Source organism: Squalius cephalus (genome assembly GCF_949319135.1).
Source record: "Squalius cephalus genome assembly, chromosome: 10".
In the NCBI taxonomy this organism is placed as follows: Eukaryota; Metazoa; Chordata; class Actinopteri; order Cypriniformes; family Leuciscidae; genus Squalius; species Squalius cephalus.
The window spans coordinates 4,082,992-4,109,589 of record NC_137131.1 but is presented as its reverse complement, the minus strand read 5'-3'; the positions used below and the strand labels follow the sequence as shown (position 1 = coordinate 4,109,589).

General features: G+C 37.9%; 1 protein-coding gene across 4 annotated transcripts; it reads right to left on the bottom strand.

Moving 5' to 3' along the window:
• On the bottom strand, window positions 1-24,615 carry gnb1b (guanine nucleotide binding protein (G protein), beta polypeptide 1b). 4 transcript variants are annotated; one of them, XM_079883112.1, is made up of 11 exons: window positions 24,218-24,615; window positions 9,556-9,663; window positions 8,081-8,119; window positions 7,855-7,961; window positions 7,337-7,400; window positions 5,730-5,892; window positions 5,243-5,309; window positions 4,436-4,637; window positions 4,114-4,330; window positions 2,212-2,354; window positions 1-1,709 (listed from the first exon to the last, which is right to left on the bottom strand). In XM_079883112.1, exons 2-10 carry the CDS (start codon window positions 9,610-9,612, stop codon window positions 2,248-2,250), a joined length of 1,023 nt encoding a protein of 340 aa, XP_079739238.1. In that variant the 5' UTR covers window positions 9,613-9,663; window positions 24,218-24,615; the 3' UTR covers window positions 1-1,709; window positions 2,212-2,247. The 4 variants fall into 4 exon arrangements, with proteins under 4 accessions (XP_079739238.1, XP_079739239.1, XP_079739240.1 ...); XM_079883113.1 differs by having other exon boundaries at window positions 2,240-2,354; window positions 24,218-24,574; XM_079883114.1 differs by lacking the exon at window positions 24,218-24,615 and adding an exon at window positions 12,272-12,509.
• Window positions 24,616-26,598: the final 1,983 nt, after the last annotated feature.

Sequence of the window (26,598 nt, the reverse complement as noted above, 5' to 3'; positions counted from 1 at the left end):
TCTAAAACATTTGGAATCAACGTTTCAATGGTCAAAATTTCTGCTTCGTATCGGTTTCGCCGTCCCAGTGGAGGCAGGTGGGCCTAAAGACGTCAGCGCCCGTTTAAGCAAATTCTACAGCATGCGACTACGTTAATTCATGGCAGATGAAATAAAACGCTTAACTTAAAAATTTCAGAATTATCATTATTTTCAGACATTGATTTGTACAACATTTCATTCACATAGTAGTAACTGTATTTCCAAGCACAGACAGGGCTATCTGTCATCTCTCTCTCTGGAACTGGGCTAAAAGAAACAAAAAGAAAGAAAGAAAGAAAGAAAGAGGTTTCGTTTTTCCGAACACTGATCCCGACACCACTGAAAATATTAAAACGTTCCCCGCCCAACCTCCCACCGACGAAAACAATCCCAAAAATCGGAATTAAAGCCAAAAGCTCAAAGTAACCGAGGGGAGAAAAAAAAGGTATAAACGTAAGACCAGAAGATAAGCTAAGGGGTTAGTTTGAACGGTTTTTAATCCAATGAAAGAGAGGATTGTATTTTTTGTGTTTTTTCAGTTTTTTTGTACTTTTTTTGTGCATTTTCTACATTAAAATTAGCATTCAATGTGATTAACGGCATGTGCTTGGTTAGTTAACGCTTAAAACGTTAGTCAAGTTTCTTATTGTGCAAACAAAGCTGTGACGAGACTGGAAAGAAACATTAGCTAAGATATAATGCTGCATTCGCGTGCAAGTCGGATACCCATATTTACAACGGCCATTCGTAGATAAATGAAGCGAGTACCTCGGACTCTCAGAAATGGCAAAGTATTTAAAAGAGATATGGCATTTTTATGGCATTTTCTTTTTTCTTTAATGACAAAGGACCAGGATTCACACTGAAAGATAACTAATGCACAGATCATGATTACAGGTTTGGAAAGCTAGGGCTGCTCTCATTCGCCACAGCGACCGCTAACAATCGGAACAGATTAGAGGAGAACGCTGTCTGGGGCCGCCCAAGAATATGATTATTAAGCTTTCCTTCTCGCTCGAGTCACGTTCGTGAAAACTACACAACCTCTAGAGCAACCTAGTGCACATGAAAATAACAAAACACATGATTGGCATCTTCAAAAAAAAGCTGCTCTTCCATCCTGGTCTAGTTTCAGCATTTTACATGACTTTCATGTCGTTTTCACATGGTTTTATAATAACAGGATTAAAAGATTTTACTAATCAGAAACATATCTAAACAAGAAAAAACAGGCGGGAAAAAGATCTAGAAGATGAACTATCAGATAAAAGGAACCAAAAACAAAACAAAAAAGAGAGAAAAAAAAATAAGAGTTAAATAATTTGTACAATTACACTCCAACATTTGCTTTCTAGACACATGATACATAAGCGTGGGATGATAGTGTTTTGTGTTTTCTCTTACAGGGTGACACAGAATGGTCCGAGAGGGAATGCAAGTTATTCATTTGATACCACAGGAAATCTTCTTCATTTTTTTTTTTTCTTTTTTCTTTTTTTAAGCTGGGTGATAAAACAAATTGTGCTCTTCTTGGTGTAGGAAAGGCATTGTTTTCCCTTAGAAGTTTTATTTCTTTTCATGGTGGTGTCAGTCAGTTTTATAAGGTGTTTTGTTGTTGACGATGCTGTGAAATTTAACATTCTAAAGTTGGAATGGTCTTCCAGTCAACTTTGGAGTTCAAATGATATCTGCGGAAAGAAGAGAGAGAGAAAAAAAAAGACAACGATGAAGCAGATATTCATATCATGACAACCTCAGATAATCTTACAATATAAATATGCAAATTTAACAGTTTCAGTTATATAACAAGAAAATTAAACTGAGAACTGAGAATCTAAACTAATTTATTTCGAAAGAAATCTCCAGATAACTAAAGTTTTTAGATTTATATAACCTTGCATTACAAATGTACAATTTACAATAACTAAGAAATGAAATGGAGAAACTAAACTCATTCATTTAGAAATAACAGAAACTTTTATTTGTCTAGAGCAACTGTACATGGCACCAAATTGGTTTAAAATTGAAAAAATTGTAAAAAATGTGGGTGTATTACATATCGCTCCTCTGATCTTCACTAACGTGTTGCCATAAATGGCAACGTGGAACGAGGATACATTTACATGCCGTGTAAAACACAAAGTATCTCTTGTTTGGCGTTAGGTTGTGCTGGAAGAGGCGGGTTCTTACTGTATTGGACATGTTGTATTGAAAGCACCTTCACGTTCAGTTCCAGATCTTGAGGAAGCTGTCCCAGGACCCTGTAGCCACTGCCATACCATCATCGGTTACACCCAGACAGCTTACTCGGTTGTCGTGGCCGGCCAGCACACCTGAAAAAGTCCAAACGTCAGTAAACCATGATGGAGAGGGTGCCAGACGGCGTTTTCCCGTCAAGTCTCGCTTGTATGCATTCGTTACTAGGGATGGGTACCGAAACCCAGTATTAAACGGGCCCCGGTGCTGAATTTTGAAAGACCGCTGGATCGTTAAGCTCGGACGTTATCGGTTCTGCTGTCGGTACTGGAGAAATTAAGAAAGTACACGTGCTATATATTATTGCTATTAAGAAATTATTATCTTGCAAATTTAATCTCGCCAGCCACTTCTATATATAATAATATTGAACCCTTTGTCTGTGATGCATTTTTGCTAAAGAGAGAGAGTGTGTGAGAGAGAGAGCGATCTTTCACGCGGAGCCACGGCGCGCACATCACAACAGCCCTGCTTAATGAGTGACGATGAGGACAGAACATTCAAACGGTTACACTTTAGATCTTTGATATTAAATTAATTTTATTTTAGATTTTGTCTTCCAATGATTATAAAAAAGAAGATACTTGAGGTATAACCATTAAAAACTAAAGCCGCATTCTCTCCAACGCAACTTCCTTCCCTTCACAGCGGTGCGCTGTCATTTCTCCCTAAAACCCAAACGTAACTTCAGAATCTGCATGATCGGTGATTGTTGTAAAATGTAGTCTATACTGTTGCTAAACTGCGGGACACGTTTGATAATAAAAGGCTATTAAAAGTACCAAAATTGACGCAATAGACGCTGTTCCAAATGCGGCGCGCGCTCCGAAACACACCGCAACGAGACAAGCAACGTATATTTTGGGCTTCGTGTGCGCATCTAAACGATCAAATATACACAAAAATGTGTCAAAATGGCTTGGAGATTCACTTAAACAGTTTATTCACATAAAATACAGTTTATGTCTTAAATGGGCGTAAATGTTTGGGAGAAAATATGATGCGTATAATTAGATCTGCATTTGGTCTTAAAGAGGCAGCAGTCTAATAAACCTGCTGACGATTGCTCCATTAATGTGAATCAAACAACAAAAGGCAAAGAGAAAATCAGTCACAGCTCTTGAATGATATAAGCTTTAATCTATCTATGATAAACTATGCAGTGTTATTTTAAATCTGACTTTATTAGATGTCTTTTTAGCCCATATTACTCCTGAACAGTAACGTCAGTAGACTTTTTTTTGTTTGACCATGTGTTTGTACTTTGTTTTTGGTGTCCTATGTCTTCTGAATATAAAACACAAAAGCCTGCACCCTTCTGCGTAACATACATGTTTTATTTGTTCAGTTAAAGCATTGCTTTTTCTTTTGCTATAGATATTTATTTAACATTTCAAAATATAAAGCAATATTAATTATGTTCTAAATTATTTTTTTCCCTTTTTTTAATTTAAAAAGAACCGATAAGAATACCGTTAAAGTACCGGATCGATAAGGAGTATCGGTAAGAGTAGTAATACCGTTAAAACCTTAACGATACCCATCCCTATTCGTTACAATACCAGAGTATGTTTCAACTCATTTGATGATGTTACATATGAACATTATAAGGCTTTAAAATGTGGGCCTTTATCAACAGCCCGCTTGTGCCATGCATGTTGGCGTATGCAAAAGAGACAAACCAATGTGGCGTGTAAACAAGCAAGCACTGTATCATATGTAAAACACCACCATTGTGTGAGTGAATGGTGGTTTGTTTGCTTTCAGGCCAGTCACTAGACCACATGCCACTGATAGTAACTATTACTAGCATACGTTTGTGTGCGCAAATCTCACCAGCGCGGTCGGCCTTGAGGGTGTCCCACACGTTGCAGTTGAAGTCGTCGTAGCCGGCGAGCAACAGGCGGCCGCTCTTTGAGAAGGCCACGGAGGTTATGCCACAGATGATGTTGTCGTGAGAGTAGACCATGAGCTCCTGGTCGGCGCGCAGGTCAAACAGGCGGCAGGTGGCGTCGTCAGAACCGGTGGCAAATGCGTTGCCATTGGGGAAGAACTGCAGGGGCAATGTGAGCTCACATCAGTATACAATCACATGCACTACATCACCAGTTCCTAAGAGTACAGCATCAAGCCCTGATCTATCGCTAGGAGCACTCACACAGATGGCGTTGATGTCCGACTCGTGGCCAGTGAAGGTCTGTCTGCACATGCCCTCACGGACGTCCCAGAGTTTAGCAGAGGCATCACAGGCCCCTGACACGAACAGCCTGGTGTCTGGAGCCAGAGACAGGCTCATCACGTCACCGGTGTGACCCGCAAACGTGGTCGTCTGCTGACCGGTCTCTATGTCCCAGAGAGCACTGCAGGACAGATCACAACATTCCCATTCAGACGCTTCAAAATCAAGATTCGTACTAATTGAGAAATCAAAACGCACGTAGAAACTGACTGCTAAATTGTTCAGAGTTGAAACGCCTGATAAAAATAAATAATATATCAAATAAGAAATTGACAAAAATAGACAGATTTAACCTATAACCAAAATGGGCACAAATGTTAGTTTTATTTCACTAATATATATATATATTAGCCATAAATAAATAAATTCTTCTTGAACACAATAAAATGAGCTCAATGAATGCAGCTAACACTATAACTTGGGTTAAAAATAGAAAGTACTTGTTTACTTGTCTCCCCATTATGTTGTTATTTCCTACTTCCTGATGGTTTTAAAGAAAGGTCTTTTTATATATATATATATATATATATATATATATATATATATATATAGTAAAAGAACAGTAAAAGAAGAGCAGTAAAAGAACATGCACATTATGATAAATACAAAGCGTAGGTAATGTAAATGAATAATTTCAAATATTTTCATTAAAATGTATAGTAATCCGAGTTAAACTTAATAGCAAAATTCCCAATATGGGCTGCTGGGACAGTTCCTCACACTCACCAGGTGGTGTCGCCAGAACTTGTAACAATCTGGTTGTCATCAAGGAAGCGGCAGCAAGAGAGGTATCCTGTGGATTGGAGGAAGTTTAATGCACATCTCTAACAAACAATGACAAACAAATGTTTCTCCCCAAAACTTTGAGAAATAAATAATATTTGACTTAAAAACAAAGATATATGTGAATGAACAGAATGTCATTGTCTGGAGGATAATTTACATTGCTTTATTACACAGAATATGAATAAAATATATTTTTCTTTTGATTTAGAGGTGAAATATGACCTGGACAGAACCGAATATGAGTGCATTATGTAATCTCTGAAGCTCTTTTATTAAGGTCGATCAGATGAGATCTATTTAAAAGGGTGCAAAAAACACCAATGCAGATTCACTACATAATTACAGCTTTGCCAAACATCAAACCTTGTGTACGTTCACAAGAGCCAAGAATGGAGTGTGTGAAGTGTTTCGGGAGGACGTCCTCTACCTGTGTGTCCGGCCAGCTCGCGGCTGACGCGCACGTTCCCCTCGCGAGTCTTGAGGCTGTAGATGGAGCAGATGTTGTCTAAGCCTCCACAAGCAACGTAATTCCCTGAAGGAGCGTAGGCACAGGTCATCACCCAGGAGGAGCGCAGAGGAATGGCGTGGACCTGAAAAACAACACATGGATGCTCAGGAAGTGACATATGAAAGAGGACAGGAAGTAGTAAACATCTGTAGCATAAACCATTTCAACTAGCTGATCATCAGTGTCTAGTTCCTGTTAGAGCAAGATGTGCAATATTTACATGGACTAGATTTTTACAAAAATAAAATGCTTGACTATGCGAAAGCTGTGAAACTCATTTGCTAATGTGTTTGAGCATCTTAGGCTTCCATCCGTTAACATCTGCACAACAAGGCACAAAGATAAAGGGATGGTTCGGAGTAAAATCAACCTAGGGTCCTTTGCACCATGACCTCGAGCCAAACACCGCACCAGAAGCTTTTTTTCCCCTGGTTGAACATTATTAAAGAACATTATTAAAGAACATTATTATTAGAGCTTATTTAGAGATATCAGCCGGATGGCTTAGTACAGGCGCTAATGGGTCCAAGGTTGTACAGTACTTCTACAGTAGTACAAATGGGTTCTGTACTCATAAAACGAGGCATTGGAAAGTTTGTAAGTACATCAGGAGTTTATTTAAATAACACTTGCCTGACGGCTAATGCTACCGCTAACCCGGACGTCGAGGTCACTTCAGTGATGTGGGACAAGCATGTAAAAGTCCTGGCAGAAAGCGATGCATAGCCAACATTTTTTATTACTTTTTCCCGAAGCGTTGACACGGTTTGGCTCGAGGTCATGGTGCAAAGGACCCTAGGTTGATTTTACTCCGAACCAGCCCTTTAAAGGGATAGTTCACCCAAAAATGAAAATTGTGTAAATTTACATACGAATGAAGATATTTTTAATGAAATCTGAGAAGGTCAACCATACTTGCTAGATGCGTGAGAACAAACCTCATTGGTTCTTGCTGAAGCTCAAACGTGATGCATAATAATGCGTTCGCACGTCAATCGAGCATGCTTGAGCTTCTGTTTACCACAACTGATGTGTGAGTTGATCAATGTTGATCAATGTTCAATATGTGAATAAAAACCTAAAAAAAACCCTGTTCATCATAAGCGATTGTGTCTCATCAGAAAATTTTGACTAAACCACTCCATTCATATGGATTAGTTTTATGATCTCTTCATGAATTTTTTTGAAACGTCAAAGTGGTGGTTGCGTAACTGTCAACGGAGGGACAGAAATCTCTTACAGGAAAAGTTTAGAAGATGAGCGAAAGTCTTACGAGTTTAGAACAACATGAGGGTGAGTATTTTAGTGATTTAAATTTTTGGGTGAACTATTCTTTAAATGCTTTTAGTAATAGTGATGCTTAGTTTGTGGTAATTAATAAGGGAACATCAACGGGAATGCACTGATATAAAGTCAATAATCAATTATTTTAGTGTTTTCTATTTGGGTGTGTGTGTGTGTGTTTTCACAAAAATGAGACTTCATTAAGCCCTCGTCTAGGGATCCCAATGTTCTAAATAGCATACCTTATTTGTAGTATAACTGTCCCAAATAATGAGCTTTCCATCCTGGGAGGCACTGACAAGCAGCCTGCACAGAAAACACAAGATGGCGGTGAGTGGGGTTTACATCCTGAGAACATTAAACCCTATAGAGAACGTGTAAGTAAAAATCACAGCTTGCACAACTACAATCTGGAGAATTGTCTCCCAGAACAATCTAAAACTATTCCCAGCACAAAAATTGTGCCATTATGGATTTTTCTTGGCTGTAGCTATAATAGTAACAACATGCTTAGTCATAACACCTACTAACAACCATCAGTCACCACCTACACAAACACAATAAAAGAACATGATTCAATGCAGTAGGGATAGCATGCAGTGGCCACCACACGAGCCATGAACCCATCCACCCTCACTGCGAAAGGGAAACCCCTCTGTGTATCTCACTCTGATGTATAAGGATGTTTTCAAATAGCTTGTGAAAAAGGTCAGGCTGTCATGCAAATAACATGACGTAGTTGTTCTGAAATATGCTGTACCTGGAATCGGTGCCCCAGTGCATGGCATAGATTTTAGCCAAATGCCCCCGCAGTGTTCTTCTTGTGCGCATCTGGATTCGGCCAACCGGGTCGATGTTGGCTGTGATCTGAAAATACATGTGCACTTTAAAAAAATATCCACATACAAATGGGGAGTAATCCATTTATTTAAATTAGCATCACTTAATTAGAATAAAACAGTTTCTTTACATGTGGAAGCTCTTACCTGTGATAGTGTGGCATCTGCACAAGCTTTCCTTGCATCCTACAAAAAAGAAAATAAGAAAACCAGTTTAGACGCTGCGGAATGAGGCATTATTTCATGCAGGGATCCCACACCCTGGTTAACTTCAAATTCAAGGACCTTTCAAGGACTTTCCAGGTCCAATACCCTCAAATTCAAGGATTTAAAGTGGGGACAGTTTTCAAGTGACAGCAAGGTTACATCATGTTACCTTGTAAAATACATAGTTACAGTTTTCATGTGTCAAACACAACCATGCAAACAAAACTATGCTTTTTTTTTCGTTTGTCATGGCAACGTATGCGCATAACTAGCATAAATCAAGCAAGCTAGTATATATAAGCCACAAAGTGTTGTAAAATAACACATTAGTGGACCTAAGGGAATAACATGGAACTTCTTGCACAAAATAAAGTCAAGCACTTTCAAAGACCTGTATCTATGTCTGTTTATTTTCAAAACTTTCCAGGGCCTTGAATATTTTTTTTTTCAGATTCACAAACTTTCAAGGATTTCAAGGACCCGTGGGAACCCTGTTCATGATAATGTAATAAACAAAAAGATTAGGGTTAATGTTTTGTATATAATAAACATACAGTCACATGAGAGTTGTAACAGTGATATAAAATAACATGTATAAGCTTTGTTCATATAATCCACTAATGAACAAACTGAGCATCCTAATTGTTTGCATTATTGACCCATTAAGGTTTATTTAATCATTGATTGATCGATTACGGCTAAAAGGTTATAGATTTGAGAGACACACTTGTCAATTTCAGTCTAAAACTGAAGAGCACAATAGATGAGGTTCAGTAAACATCTCTGGCTTAGATAATATGTAAAGCGCCTTGATGGAGGAAGTATCGGGTATAAATTCTTTCTGGAAGGCTGAGGGGAATGAGAACAGTACAGTTACAGTAAATGCTCTTCCTGCATTGTGTAAACTATGTAAACAACCACCATCTGTATTTAAATGTCTTTTGGTTATGCAAATTTTACTGCGTAACAAGAGACTACCAGGTAATTTGGTGGGAAAAAAACACCATATTAAATTATTAGAATTTACATATGTCTAGTTTTAATATAGCTGATATTTTAAGTGCGATCAATGTGTCAAATTCTCTGATTATGAATATGTGCGTTACTTTTCTTTAGTGTCTCGGTGGTCCAAAATTACTGACCCCTTTCAACCTGCATTCTAGTCGATGCTCAATTTAAAAAACAAAAATGTTCTGTTAAAATCATTCAGGCAAAATAATTAGCAGATATCAGTAAGAAGATTGATATTGACCGGGCCAATCTATTAGTAGATATTTGACCGTTTCAAGATGATTGAACATTTAGATTATATCATGTTTTGTAACCATTCATTTAACTTTACATTATACTACATCATATAGGTATGTTTTAGGTATTAATGAACGCATTTATACACAAGAGAGAAAGGTTCTCACTCTAATCTGGTTCTTCAGCTGCTCAGCCTCCTGGCGTAACTGGTCCAGTTCACTCATTTTCCTCTTCTAAAGCTCTGCCTCACTCCTACTGCCGGGACACGTTCTGATCTGCAGCAGACAAAAAAGAAGAGAAAAAAAACACATTTAGGCTCCAATTCCAATGTTATCCCTTCAATAGACATTTTGAGACGATCACTTAACAAAAGTCTGAACTAAATTGTGCATATTTCTTGTTTTCAAACATGTAACTTCCCACTATGTAACCGTCTCTGGGCATTAGCATGCGATCTTGAAACACCCATATAATTCGACTGATATCACATGCTAGCTTCATCTATAAGAGGAATAATCACTGCATTTACCATGTCATGTAACATTGGTTAATGGATTGGCTAGAAGATTGTTTATCAATACACAAGGGTAAATCAAGACTCCATCCCACCACATTAGCTACTGAAAGCACCCAAAGAACCATTTCCTCTTGTGGTGAAATGAGTTGTTGCTCCTTAATGAAAAATGCAGAAGTACAAAGAGAACAACGGAAAGAAATGTGATTCTGTTCTTTTATTATGCCCATAAACAGCAACCGAAAAAAAAAAACCCTTTTCCTAAACTCTAGCATGAAAAAAATAACATGAAACCGCATTTTGCATCAATAATGTGACAAATTATGAGTAAAACAGGATATTCAATGAGAATGTAGGACAGGATTTTATCCATTGGGAATTGATTGGATGATGAAAACTGGGTGCTACATCCAAGAATGGGGTCATGTGGTTGAGGGGAGGGCTGAAAAAAACGAGGGCTTGATGACAACAGCTGAAAAGGAAAGTCGTTTCAAAGGCGGAGCAATTTGTATGATTATGGAGAATAAACATTATGGACACCAGGGAAAGTAGCCTAAATAGGGTCATTTTAATTTCATCCGATAGACTAATAGCAATTAACTATAACAGCTAGCATTAAAGGTAAATATGCTGCAATGTCCTTACTGAACAATAAAGCCAGCAACTATTGTTTGTCTATACAAAGTGCTGGTTTCCAGGCTGATTCCATTCCTTAATAATAATAATAATAATAATAATAAATAACCCGACAAACTCTGAAACCCTTATAGCCTGTCCGTTTTAATCTTGATTTAGAGTAAACGCACTCAACGGACAACAGCGAGTCCTAGGCCAGCTCTCATCCTATTAGCGTTCCCAGCCCACAGCCGTGTTTTCACACCTCTCTCTCCACAGTGTCATTGACATAATCCTGGGACACGCTTGATTCAGCTCCTTCAGGCAAATCCAGTTAAGACACACCGGGGACACTGATCGGAAGAGCAGCATCTATCCTGCTGACCCAAATCCTTCATGCGCTCAGACAAACGGCTGATGAAGGCAGCTGTTTTAATGGGCCATTGGCGTGTACGTGTACGCTTCTAACGCTGGAGAAATGCAGCTAATGATGGGATTAATTTTAGAGGTATGTGAAGAGCATGGAAAGGATCCACTTGCTGTAAGAGATGCGATGATGGACAACAAACGTTTCAAGTTAACACAAGTATAAGTGTGGCACGTTCACGGTCATGCACACTGCAATATACTGTTACTCCTCAAATATACTGAGGAATATTTGGATGAGCAACCAAGGCCAAGTTGGGTATATGGTCTATTCCTGGTGCATACAAAATTGACAGGATTCTGGTTTTGGCCATCAAGCACTACAACACTTAGTGCACAGCATAAATGCATTTAAATGCATTGACTTTCAGGTCTTTAGCAGACAAATGAACAACTCAAACAGTCCATTGTTCAGCCAATTTAAAAGATTTGCTGTTTTGCACATCCCAGTAATGTTTCCATGTTCTACAAAATGTTAAATTGACTATTCTAGGCCAACATTATATGACCTACTTGAAAAATGACTTCAAATATAGAACAATTTGCAGCAGCACAATATCTTGATTCTTAAGAAGCTGTCATTTTTCCCATTAGCCTAGTCTTAGTTGTCCTGATTGAGCAAGATGAATGCAGGTTCAAGCTTGAGTATAGACAGTCCAGATGAACATCAAGACCCAGGAAGGGCTAAGAGGAGAAAGGATGAGGAATAATGACAAACACCCACTATTCAAGCTGAATTGGTCAGCTGAGTACCATCAAGCAATGATAAATACATTTGAGTGACATTAGCACTACATAATAGAGAAGCCACACATATGCTTGTTACTCCCAGATGTCTGTGGTCAGGCAATCTAGCACTATAAATTTGGTTGGATCCATTTCCTGTAATTGCCATTGCCCTCTGGTGCATTATGCCATGTCCTAATTGTGAAATCAATGGTTCCATGTTTGAAATGTGAGTTAGCTGTGTGAACGAACAAGGCAGATATGTCATCGGAAGATAACATTTCTTGAGTTTGTCACCCAACGAAAGAACTAAGCACCTCATGTAGGCGTTTACCTGGGTGAACAAATGATTTAAAAAAAAAAGGTTTAGATAGTTACATGCATAGCAAACATATCTTAAAAAGAAAACAGACAAGGAAACAAGGAAATTCAACAAGTCTGAGGATACATTCCAAGCTTAAAGAACCAAAATACTGAAGTATGTTAAAGACAACAAGCAATTTTACTTCCTGCTATGTGCTGAGAAATTCCTTACCCCTACCAGTGTGGTAGAGACCTTTCAACTTTTCTTAAAGTTTCAGGTTATCCTCTGAATTTCTTACCTTATGTGGCTTGCACAAGGCTCCTTGTGTTTGACAGCCAGAAAATGTTTCTCTTGGTTAACGTCTTATCCTTTCCTATACACTTGCTTCCTCCTGATTGGCTGACCTCTTAAATGGGCCTGCATCAAGACAATTCGCCTAAGTCCTCTAATCTTGCTGATCAAAATGACATGGTTACAAAAGGTAAGTCCCTTACTTCACCTTCAGTTCTCTTCTAACAGCACAACCCAACATGGATACTACCAGCAGAGAAGCACCAATATGCATAGTTTGATGGATATAGACAGTGATTTTTATTTCTATATTACAGTCGACAATCACACAATGGACAATATCATAAATGTATAATTTATTATACATTTATAAATCTGTAGAAAAATAAAGCAGCATATAAAGTTTCTGCTGCTCGAATTGTGTGTGTGTGTGGGGGGGGGACACTATTATGGGCTTCCCAATATCATCATAATCAGGCTAATGCCAACAACCCAACAAAGTAGGGCTGCACGATATTGGAAAAAACTGACATTTGCGATATTTTGTGTTTCCGCAATAAATATTGCGATATGAAAACAATTACACCAGTTTCCTTGATTAATTCTATTTGGAAAGTATTAATCATTCTAGAATAAATGGTATGATCATGTAGGGGAGTGCATTTGCATAGAAAATACAAAATACAGATGACGCAAAACTTGCGAGACAATTTTTCTATGCAGCTAAAATTGCTTCACTAACCGGTCTAGGCAGTTCTACTAGGAGTCTGAAAGGACAATAAATCTACAACCTCTTTGCGGAGAGCGGAGACATTGTAACAACAGCAACCCTGCGGCTGTGCTATTTTAGTCCATTTCTTTCATTTAGAGCGGTGCGCTTTAGTTCTTCCCTAAATGTCCAAATCAGCTGGATCAGTGATTGTCGTAAAATGCAGTCTACTGTTGCTAAACTGCAGGACGTGCTCTATAATAAAAAGATTATTAAACCTGCACTAAGCCGCGAAAGAGATACTGTTCCCCAAGCAGCTTTCTGTGCACACGCTCCGAGACAGTGTGGAACACAAACAAGCAAAGTGAACATTGAGCTCCGGGTTCACGTCTAAACTGTTAAAAACACCAAAATGCCCGGCTTGTTTAGTATTCGCTTAAAGGGTTAGTTTACCCCAAAATGAAAATTACCCCATAATTGACACCCTCAAGCCATCCTAGATATATATGACTTTCTTCTTCTAGCCAAACACAGAGTTATATTAAAAAATATCCTTGCTCTTCCAAGCTTTATAATGGGAGGGAGTATCGCCTGAGATTCTGATTTTGTTAATAACGGCCTTTTGAAACAAAGCAACGTTTTTTTTTGTAAAAAAATATCCATATTTATAACTGTATAGACTATAATCACTGGCTTCCGGTAACAGTCGTAGGCAAGTCTAGTTCCAGCGGAAGAGTGACCTCTGACCCGACGCATAAGGTAAATTATGGGATAATTTTTATTTTTAGGTGAACTAACCTTTTAAACGCCATCGGTTATGTCTTATGTGAACAAACAGTTGGGGTAAAAAGTTGCATGTGTAACAGTATATTGGATCTGTGCAATCGGTCTTAAAGTAACAGCAACTTAAAGGGATATTTCACAACTGGAAAGATGAATGTTTACTTAAATTGGGTCATTTATGCAGTAGAAATGTGAAATTATTTTATAAGTTGGTGCCTTCTAGACTGAGAAAAGCCAGAAAATTTATTTTTGGCTCATGTGGATGAAAGACAACAACTCCCAGAATGCACTTGCTTCGCTGCCCTACGAGGCCACTCCCAAGCCACGCCTACCGGATACAAAGGGCAGTATCGGAAGAAATGATACAACTAGGCTACTAGTCAACTCGAAACTGAAAAGACGGCGTTTTATCGTGAGATCCCCGTATGGGCGGGCTGAAGACATGCGGGACGAGCTCCTCCTACTGGCTGTAGTCTCTCGCCTCTGGACAAAAAAGCCTCCGATGACGCTAAATGACGATTTTGCGTAATCTGAGTTTTTTTTCCAGACACACAATACAGAAATCTCTCGTCTCAGGGGGACATGAGGGAGGGAAGTACAGTCATTCGAAAATACTACCGGGTTTCTAGTGATACAAAGCTTAATGCTAATCGGTGAAGTATCCCTTTAATATTCCTGCTGGCATCTGTGTCAATGTTAATCAAACAAGACAGAAAAATCACTCAATGATCTTTAGTAGATTTAGTAGGATAAATCTAGATTTAAATTATACAGCGAAGACTATGCAGAGCTGTTCTACATTTGATTACTTTGAAAAACTTTTATGTTTATTTTCATAATTTCAGAGGAATGTTAAGCTCTAAGCTGTTCCTAATCACCTCTGAGAGGGAATGGAATATGTTGCACATGTTGCTTGAATAAATAAAGAGTTGTCAATTCATAATACTTTCTCATCTGATTTTATTTATACTTAAAATACATTGTTGTTAAGAATAGTATAATTTATTTGGGCAGTCGGTATCTGTGATTGTATTTGCCAAAACTAAGACCGAATGCACAGATCCCATCAACCGGGATCTAAAAACACGGCACTCAAGTTAAAATAGGTTCAACTTTTAAAAAATGTATTTTTACCTTGTGCTTTTTTCATTGCACTGACCTGCATCTCACGTTTTTAACAGCAAAATGTTATGTATATGACAGTCCCAATTAGGGCTGAACGATATTCTGTTTTAACATCGACATCGCGATGTGCGAATGAGCGATAGTCACATCGCCGGAACATGCATGTGAAGGGTAGTAGCACCCATGGTGTATTAAGAGAACGGTAGCATCATGGTAGCACACAGTAAACACCAGTTTGTTGTATGGCTTTTTGCCTTGCACGTTCCTCGTGCTTGCACAGTGATTGGTTCGCTGTGCTGTAGCTCACCGCACTCACAGCCAACATTCACTGGCATCCTATAGATAAAAATGGGCGACGACGAGTATCCGCCGCAAAAAAAAAGAAAAAAAAAAGAAAAGATTTCGTACCAAAAAGAAAGTCAAAATCAGCTATTTGGGACTATTTCATCTACAAAAAGGGGGATGTTGACCAAAAAGAGGTACTTTGCTGGAGTGTTATAAAGTTGTGGATGGTTGTCTATTTTTAAAAGTATTTTATTTTTCGTGTTCGCATTTATGAGGAAAAAACAATGTTACGTGACAGTTCTCCATTACGGACGCGACCGTTATGAAAGCGGCACTAAAAGACTGCTTTAAAACTTTCAGAGACCTCAAACAGAAAGCACAAAGCCTTTCTTTAAAGCAAATTTCGTTTTGTATTAATTGTATCTTAATTTTAATCAGTGTTTCATTATCCAATTTCCTGGATTTAATAAATAAAAAGTAAATATAGCAGACATAAATCACGACACGGAGGTGCCAGCGCCTGAATCCATGAACCGAAACTCAGCGTATAAGGTAGCCTACTCGCCTCACACACCTAAAAAAAATAAAATAAATATATATATTATCTACAGAAATCTCTACTTTTAAACAGAACCATTCAAAACAAAATAAAACTATGTAATCTGTATGAAAAGTGCATTTCTCTCCCACGCGATCACTACTGCGAAGATGAAGATCGTCAACTTCATCTTTACAGAAAACACTTGTTTATTAATAAACAATTAAAATGTCTCATTGTAATATTTTACATATTCATAATCATTACTTTTGCTGGTTCTTTGTGACAGCTTTTAAGTGCTGTTTACATGAACGCGTCACTGCATCAGCACCGAAAACAGAGACACAGAGAGACAGAGAGAGAATAAGATTTTTTGACAGAAATATTTTTTTTCGAATTCTGACAGAAATATGTTCTAATTTTGGAATAAAAAATTAAGTGGCCTTTTTGTCACTTGTAATGAAGATTGCTTAGTGAAATTATTAATATCATGGAATGGTAGGCTAATTATTGACTTTAGCCTGGATTGATGGCATGCAATATCGCAATATATATCGTTGGGAAAAAAAATATCGCAATGTAATTTTTTTCCCAATATCCTGCAGCCCTAGTCCCAATAATAGTTATTGTTGTGCATTGCTGTTTAAGAGCAGCAATGAACATCGTCAGGCAAACTGAAGAGCTCCGCTAGCGGGCTACTTAAAGTGTCATGAACCCTCCTCCTAATCATATTTTCATTACATTTACACTACAGTCTCAATGACACACGTCAGTTTAACACAGAAAGAATAAAGGCATAGTTACTTTTTTTGTTCATTGTTCTTAGGGCTGTCGCGATAACCACAATATTGTAGTACCGTGCTACTGACAAGCCAACCGCAGAGGAATGAAAGTAACCGCAGCAACCGCAATATTCACACGTTTTCTTTTTTCATAAGGCTATAGCCTACCCTTCTTGTTTTGAACTTCATGCATGTGTATTGAATGTTAAATAAGTTAATAATGATAAGGCTGTGTTTACCATGGTGATTTGTACTGAGGCTTCGTGGATTTGCACTTAAGCCTAAACAGACAGTGAAATGAGGGAGATGGACTGAGCGCGTGCGATTACCTGCGTCTTTGAGGTCAAGTCATACATATTCATGAAAAGGTTGCGAAATATTTGTTGTATCATCCTTTTAATGTTTAAAGGGATATATCACCGCTGGAAAGATGAATGTGCATTTAAATTGAGTCATTTATGTGGTCTTTGGTGTTTTATGCCCCCAACGTCGCCTTCCAGGCAGCGAGGGGATGGGTAGGTTTAAGGTTGAGGGTAGGGTTAGCTGCCTCTAAGGAGCCATTGGGGGCATAAAACACCATCGAGCCATTTATGTAGTAGAAATGTGAAATTATTTTAGAAGTTGGTGCATCCTAGAAAAGCCAGAAAATGTATTTTTGTCTCATGTGGATGAAAGACAACAGCTCCCAGAATGCACTTGCTTCGCTGCCCTACGAGGACACTCCCAAGCCACGCCTACCGGTTACAGAGGGCAGTATCGGAAGAAATGATACAACTAGGCTACTAGTCAAAAGGAGGGCTCTGGCCAAAAAAGCCTCCGATGACGCTAAATTACGACAAAATACAGAAATCTCTCGTCTCAGGGGGACATGAGGGAGGGAAGCACGGTCATTCAAAACTACTACTGGGTTTCTACTGATTCAAAGCTTAATGCTAATCGGTGAAGTATCCATTTAAGGGGCCGTTCACATATCGCGTCTTTTGCGCGATCAAGTTATTTCAAATATAGGCGCACGACAAGCGCGCTCATTATGGAAGCAACGCGTAGAAGAGCTACAGCACACGTTTTTCGGTGGTGGAAATCCATTACTGAAACTTCCTCGTCATTGTGGAGAGGGCTAGTCAATGCATTGAATAAACGCCATTGGTCTATTAAGTGAAGCATTAGCTTCAGCGTTACCCATGCGACGCATTGCTGGTCAGCTGAGCCTTAGAATGTGGAGGTAAATGATTAAACACCTTGTTTCATTACATCTATCTTTTAATGAATCAGCATTTTTGAACATGTTCGTTGAATGAACGGTTTAAATGACACACTCAAAGACAGTCCCTGACCACCGCGTGCTGAGTAATAGCCTGTCTATGCGGAGAGGCGAAGATGATACTGGTGAAATATCAGCAGAAAGCCTCTTGTCCAGTCAGATTCGAGGATCGTAACTAACTGTTATACATATAAAAATAGCCTAACAAGCTTATTGTCAGGATTATGTTCTGTTATGTGGATCCTTATTGTAACATTATCTTCTGTTTACTTCACTTCCTGTTTCAACGCTGTTTAGTTTCGGTTACATTGGTTACTGAATATGTCCTTGTTTTTGTGCCTGCTGACCACACCGTAACACTTATTTATATATCAACAAATAAATATAAATAAATAAATGGCGATAATATCGCATATCGCACTATTGAGCCACTCAAAATTACCGCAAGGAAAATTCCTTCACCGCGACAGCCCTAATTGTTCTTTAAATCATTGCCTTCTGTGTATCAGAATAATTCATCATGTCATCGCGTTCATAATCAGACGTACGGCTGTATCAGTGTCCTTATTTACGCATACATTTCAATTGAAGACGTAATTAAATGTGTGCAAACACAGTGCTGGTTAATGTTCAGCATTCTGTATATGATAGCACCTGATCTGTGTATGATCTATGATCCGCATTGAGAGCGTTTTTAAACGCATATTGGCGTTCCGCGCAGAAACCACTCATTCACGCTACAGCTCTTGACATCATCAGGGGGAAATGAAATAACACTTTGTGCTACTGTGCTAAGGAGACGTACACTTACGACACGTGTCCGAACGCAACGCTGAACAGGAAGAGGTGAAGAAACGGCACTGAAATTGTCTTTTGATCTCTTGCGTAATACAGCGCAGTGATTGGGTTAAAATAGTTCATTCTCATGAACGCTCAGAACCGGATGACGTACAACCGGCAGCCAATCACACACTCCGAATCAACGCTACTATCCCAGATTCCACGATGTTGCTTTGACTTTGCTTTTCAACCCGGAAAAACTAAATTTCTCGGAAAAACGCAAAAATAACCAATTTCCACTAATTTATGTGTACTTTTAGTGTTTTCAGTGACGTGCAGCTTGTACATATCTGTTCACATCTCAAATAATGTGTTAAGGGGTTTCATGACCCTTTAACTCAACAAAATGCATTGCATCCTATATGAGATTAATCAGATATTTATACAAAATAAATATAATTACAACTTATATTTGGCACAACTGCACAAGTGAACTTAAAGTCATGAATGTTGTGGATGCGCTTATCCAGTTATCCACAGCAACTAAAGCCAAATAATTCACAACGTTTTATTACAATAGTGTTCTAATTATAATGTTTTGTTATGTAATATGACAGTCCCAGATATAGTTATTAATGTCGTACATTGCTGTTCGAGCTGCATGCGATGAAGCTGAAGATGATCACCGGTGCGTTTTATAAATGCATCCTATATGAGATAAATCAGATATATGTACACAAAATAAACAATTAACAACTACACAAAATAAAGGCTAGAAAATGCACAAGCGAACTTATACCGTATTTTCCGGACTATAAGTCGCACTTTTTTTCATAGTTTGGCTGGTCCTGCGACTTATAATCAGGAGCGACTTATATATCAAAATTAATTCAGACTGAGATGAACCAAGAGAAAACATTACCGTCTACAGCCGCGAGAGGGCGCTCTAGTTGGCGGAGTTGTTCAGAAGCGACACCAAGGGATGAAGAAAATGATTTGGAATGAGATCGCGGGAGCTTGGTGAACTTGTTTACTGGTAAATTTCTTGTTGGACTCGCTGGCTTATGTTAATTTAGCCTATTCAGCCTCCCAGGTATATGTTCTTTATGCTATTGTGTAGCTGAATAACTGTTAATGTGTTGCGTTAACACACCGGACACCTATTCAGCCTGTTGTTCTGTGTGTTACTGTGTAGTTGAATAACTTGCCTATATTGATTAAATGTCTGTTCTTGGTCTTGGATTTTGTGAAATAAATTTCTAAATAAATGCGACTTATAGTCCAGTGCGACTTATATATGTTTTTTTCCTCTTCATGACGCATTTTTTGACTGATGCGACTTATACTCCGGAGCGACTTATAGTCCGAAAAATACGGTAATCATGACTCATGGATGTTGTGTATGCGCTTATCCGTAACACGCTAAAACACGGGCGTACAAAGAATTCACAACATTCTTTTACAATAGTGTTTCAAGGCTTGAAATTGCGACCATTTTGGTCACATATATGCTCCTGAAATTTTATCTGTGCGACCTCAAAAATGATTTGGGAGCATTTGTGCGAGTGCAAATAATTGTTTTGGCGTGACCTTTTTTCTAGAAATGCACCAGTCGACTGTGCAAGTCCAGAGTAGAGATCAACCAAAATAAAATGAAAAACCGAATGCATCTTTATTTGCTCTAAGTCTTGAAATTGTGCAATTTAAATCAAAAACAACTGCTCATGCTATTTGTGTGTAGCATCTTTGTTTGGATCGTGATTAAAATGCTTGATTCTAATTTCAAATGGCTACGTTTCTTTGGCCAGTTATTTTTTTTTGGCCAGCAAATAAATTTGCTTAAAAGAAAAAGAAAAATTGGCCAATTTGCTTGTAAAAAATCTGAATCGTGATCGGTGCATCACTTACATTTTCATTTCTCTACAAATCATGATGTTTTTAAATAAAATAAATCTTTTAATATATATAACTTGTAGTTGTGGTGCTCCTTAATTTTCAGAGGGTGCTCCTAAACATTGGGAAGTAGGGAGCACCAGTGCTAAAGTAATTCAAGCCCTGTGTTTTCATTATAAATTCATAGCCTTTATGACAGACTTGCGTTGCACATGTTGCACTTAGCTGCATTTTCCTTTTCAAAGTGATCATTCCAATCATATTTCACGCAATTCAAACCCATCATAGCAAACCATGCGCAACTGAAGTGTCTCAGCTTAAGAAAATAATCCATTATTTATCGAAAAGAAATCTTATTGGGCCGATAATGATAACATTAGAAATGAACATATATCGGAGAACACCGATAAGGTGGCAGAAATTTCATGCATCCCTATATATGACCAATGCAAATATAAAATTAAAAAAAAGAAAAGCTTGATAATTGTTCATTTACTTAAAAAATAAAAGGGAAAAAAAAGTCAAACAAAATGAACAGTTTATGACAATTAATAACTGTTATTTTCATTGAGAACAAGATATGGGAAAAATAAGCCCAGATATTACAGGCTTACAGTATCAGCTTAAATCATGCCTGATCATTTAAAAAAAAGATTTAACATTAATATCATCTAATAATATTTTGGTCATCAATACAATCAAACATACAACACTGAACTACACCATGAGCACTGAGCAGGGTTCAAACTTTTCCTTTTACTGTCTGCTAAAATGAAACATTATTCATAATTACTCAATATTCTGTGCCAAAGGCTAAAGTATAAGATAGCACAAAGCAAAGTCAAATGGTTAAATGCAGCATGGCATCAACATATGTGCTAGAAGAGCTCAATCTCACCCTCTCAACAAACACTTGATCAGAGTCAGCAGACTGCAGGACAAAAAGAGAGCTGTAAGAAATGGCCTAAAGGTGCCACAGACTACGTATTCTTAGGTCACTTTAGGGCAACTCTTTCTTAGATCCTTTCAGAAAACATTTATTTGAACAAATCCTTGTAAATGATCTGAACAACACACTAAAAGCGTTTTACTTGATAACACACAGCCCCGATCTTTATTAGAACTTTATTCCGTCAACATAAATTACTCCAAATGTTGAGGATGATGCAGTTTATTAGGCATTAACAGAAGAAAAATAAAATGCATATCGCTAAAGCTGGATCATAGAAAAGACAGTAACCAGCACTATCACTATCCAAGCCTGTAATCCTAAAAGCTAAAATCCACCTACAGTAAATCTGTAATCCCTCTCAGCATCACTCATGGAAAAAACAGCTGTCCAGAGCTGGGATTGAAGTCTAAGAATTTGTGTTACTGTTTCAGAAGAGCCTGCATTCTGAATTCAACAATTTACACTACTTTTATTACTTATCTTAATGACTTCTACAAATTGAATATGAAGGGGGGAAAACAAGGCGCTTCAGCTTTTTGGAAAACTTTACTGCTTCAAACCATGAATTAGCCTAGGAGATAGAAATACAGTAATTTTATATGACCAATCTCAACACGATATCACCTGAATAACCTGAACAAACGGGTGTCAACATGAAAATAAAAAAAGATATGCTGAAACTCCATTATCTGAAAAGAAATCAATTTTGCCATCACACCCATCCATGTATCAGCTTCTAAGGCGTCCAATGGGAATCAAACTGATGCTCTTAGTTACCCACAAATGCAAAAATAAATAAATGTTAGTGTGCATTCAATGCAAAATTGTCAAGCAAAAAATACAGATAATACATAAGACATTCCCAACATGTGCATGTGGATTACAAACAATGCATCAGTAAATACAACGTTAATATAAAAATTAACAATGAATAAAATAGGCTATATGAAACATTCAATGAATATACACTTCAATGAACTAATTAAAGTACAAAATGCCTGGCTTTGACAATTATAAAAATCAATATTTGCAGTGCACCACCCTTTTGCTTTCGTTTTAAAATTTATAAACCATTTAAAAATAGCACTACCTAAACTCAACATGCTATTGTGAGCAGGAGAATACAGAAACCTCTACTAACAAAATGCCAACAGAAATGCAGAGCATTTGAAATCAAAAATGCGTTTAATGTGTCAACGATTACGTCACAGAGTACTCGAAATACTATTCGATATGCGATTATTTCACAATTCATTTAGTGTAAAATGACGGATATGGAGCTTCAGTGCACTGGGCGCATAAAGAGATATTAATTACAAGATTGAGCAACTTTGAATTTAAATATTTTCCAGAGCTCGTTTAGAAAACAAATTACTGTGTTTATAGCGGAACGTTGCATTTCCTCGACGTTTGAGCGGGTTAAATCACCGGCATGCTGATATGAGTGCGGAGAGGAAAGCCGGAGAGAGAGAGAGAGGCTACGGACGCCATCTTGTTCTTGGGCCCCACATTGAAGAATTCATTGATTCCATTTATTTATTCATGAACGGCGCTCCTTTATCTAAATGCCAGCCGAAGAGAAAGGCAAACTCGATCGGTAGGGGGAAAAGGAGGGGGCGAAACATATTTATCCCATAGCCTATATTTCCCCGACCAATCCCTTAATAGTGACCTCAATACTGAGCTGCTCGCCCGTTCTTAAAATATTCCAGCAGCGATAATAAAGGCCATCAAGCTCCATTCATTCCGCGTATCTGAAGAGCTGCAGTGCTTTTTGCTGCATTACTGTGATAAATGTTGGCCGGATCGCGGGAGAAAACACATTTAACATGCCTTTATCATCAGCAAAAGCAGTTTAGGGTGGATCGTAGTGGAGCATCACTGAGATGTCGGGAAAGGGAGTCAGTGCACCTATGTAAGGTTACCTGAACAGCAAAGGCCTTTTAAAGAGAGACTTGGAGACAGTTAATGGAATCCAATTAGGTTGTTTTAAAGAGTAGTTAAAACACTTAATGCAATAAAGACTAACACTTTCACGCCAAGTCGCTTAAATGCACACTGGATTTCAGGTTAAGCCATTTGGACACATTAATAAATCCCTTGGCACGTAAATACATATAGAAAAACCGCACAGTAGAATAGCTTGTAATATTTAGCCAGCTGGTGCAGATACTACTACATAATCCGGTGAACAAATAAATGACTAATCCTTATTTACCGACTGCAATTCGATCAATATTCACATTCAGTACACGGCAATGTGTTAACCAGCATTTGGTGAACAAAAAAAATCCTCGATTCTGTAACATAGAGGAAGGCCTAGCTGGGTTGAAAAGCAGAATATTTTGCCAGCAGAAGCTCCAGTAATTAGCCAGTTAGCCTATAGACCAGCCTCTCAACCAAAACCCTGAACACTCTATATTAAAACCAACTTTTATTCCCGGTAAAACATACCTGATCACCACACGACTGAATTCCCGCAATCCTCGATCGGTTTAATTTCTGAGGTAACGCCGTTTTTAAGTGCTAGCAAGCTGACTCGCGCAAAACGGCCTCAAGTGAAGTCACCCGACTTCATTCACACTACAATGAAGCAACGAGCGATTAAACACTCTAAAAAGTCTAAATACTGAAATATAAGCACACATAACCGATTAAAATTACTGTTTTTGCCCATTTGCCTAGCATTGTTGTGTATGTAAATCGGTCGGCTAGCCGCTACCTGCGCCTCACCCCACCCCCCCTTCATTCTCTATGGTGACCAGCATTTTATCCAACAAAATCATCCGTTTTAAACCAAACAACCTGTTCCACACACTTAAAATGAGCATATAGTGTTCCGTACCTGTTCTCAGTCGTAAATGGCCTTTGTTTATATGGCATTGACCGAAATAAACGATGGTGTGGCTGTCAAATCCACGCATCAACGAACAAGACGAGCTAGCTCGCTAACTAGCAGTGGGAGAAGTACCGAATCCACTTCCACAGCGACAAAACTCGCTCCAGCGGGCGGGAAATGAGCCTGTTTGAGGGGGATCTCAACTGCGATGAAAAGATGCAGTCATAAATGTCCGATTAGAGACTTTTGTCAAAGAATAAGTCCGTCGGTGGCCACTTCCCGTTGCCTTCCTTGAAGGAGCACTTCTCTCCAGTTGAGTTCACCTCTCATCCGGCCATCAGACGGAGATGGGCGCGGTAACCCTGCAGTCTGCCCTGGGAAACCCCACGCCGCAGCGAGCGAGCGAGCGGCGCTCTTACGCAGGAATGGAATTGACACAAACATTTCCTAGCTAATTTAGCAACATTTGTACACACAAATGTACATTTTGGGGGCTAATCGTCTTTTTTTTTCTTTTCATTGACTTTTTGTAACTATACAAATACATGCCATTCAAATCGTTTAACCACTTGTCACCGCTAGAAGGACGCTTAATTGGTGCTCTTTTTATGTATCGCCTTTTTTCATATCACATATTTTAGTAATAATCGAAAATTAGGTATCATTCGTATGGAAGCTTGTTTCCACCACAGAATTCAAAATAAAAAGCCAGATTGCGACTTTTTATCCCACAGTTCTGACTTTTAAATCAGAATTGCGTAATATAAAGTTTGCGAGTTATAAAGTCAGAATTGCGAGAGATAAACTCGCAATTGGTAGAAAATATAGAATTGCGTGATATAAAGTCAGAAATGCGTGATATAATGACAGAGATATAAACTCGCAATTGCAAGAAAAAAAGTTTAATTGCCAGTTATAAAGTCAGAATGCGAGATATAAACTTGCAATTGCGAGAAAAATGTCAGAATTGCGAGATGTAAACTCGCAATTGGGAGATAAAAAGTTGCAATAATCTTTTAAAATGTTTTATTTTGTGGCAGAAACCAGCTTCCATGCCCTTTTGAAATTGAACCTTGCGTTACCATGGAAACGGTACTCTAAATTATTTTAGCACTCCTCCCTAGCCCGGTTTCAGGTTTCATATTACTAAATTTTATTTTAATTACTAATTTAATTGAATATAATAATTAATCAAAACCTTTTCTAATCTTGACAAAACACATATCGTCATGTTATCATGTTCCATATTTTGGGATAGAAGTGATATTTGGACAGAAATGTATTAATTTGTTACAGGAGAGTTAAATGGAATGTGGTTGACACCCGGTGGCTATTTTTGTGACACCGCCTAAACAAAACAAAAAATCTCATAGGAACTTCAATTTTTGTGTTATCAACTTCAAACTTGGAACACAACTTGTTTAGACACATGGCCTTGATTTTATAGTAATTTTATAGTAAAAAAATATTATGTCAAATATATATTTCATATAAAAAAATGAGTACAGTACATTTGATTTGAACTTTTTCATACTTTCATTTTTTGAAGTGCTTTCACTTCAGCAATAATCTGCTGAGTGTCTTCTTTAAAACAAGACCAAAGGTCTATTCCAAAGCATCCTTGAATACAGCCATTTAAGTTTAGATGCATTTTCACGTCTATTCTCAAAAAAAAAAAAAAAAAAAAAAAAGGTTATTTGTGTATCAAACCAACAAGGTCATTGTGTGATGAATATCTACAACATGAAACAAATTTTCTGCTTCCCTTTTTGCACAGACATCACAAATCGTATTTTTCATCCCCTCCTCTCAAAACACCTGTCATATAGAGACGGCTCAAGGATCAATTAATTCCCAATGGATAACATCAAGTCCCACCATTTATTCTTCTCACTGAAAAATCTGTTTACTCAGAAATACAACACAATATGGTTGTAAAATGTAAAATGGTTTCAAATGTCTTCGCATGTGAACTTTAATGTGCTCAAATCATGATTTGTAATATATTTCATATATTACAGCTGGTACCACATAACATCTTATTTGGTGAAAAATATTTTTTTGATCTTTAACCATCTGAATGAACAAATAGCACAATGACAGTCGGATTTAGACTTCATGGTAATGAGAATTAAGAGGGAACATATTCTTATTTGTAAAGAAAATAATGTCATGGTCCTAAATACAGTCTACATTTTCTTTATAAAAAATATAATTTCGATCCTGTCAAGAACGTGTCATGATATGGAGTCGTGATACTGCATGATTTTCATATTCATTACCATGATCATACCATCAATATGTTTTGTATATTATACTATTTAATACATGATACTGTATTGTAAGATTAAAACAACTTGTCTGAGAAAAACACTGCCACTTGAGAA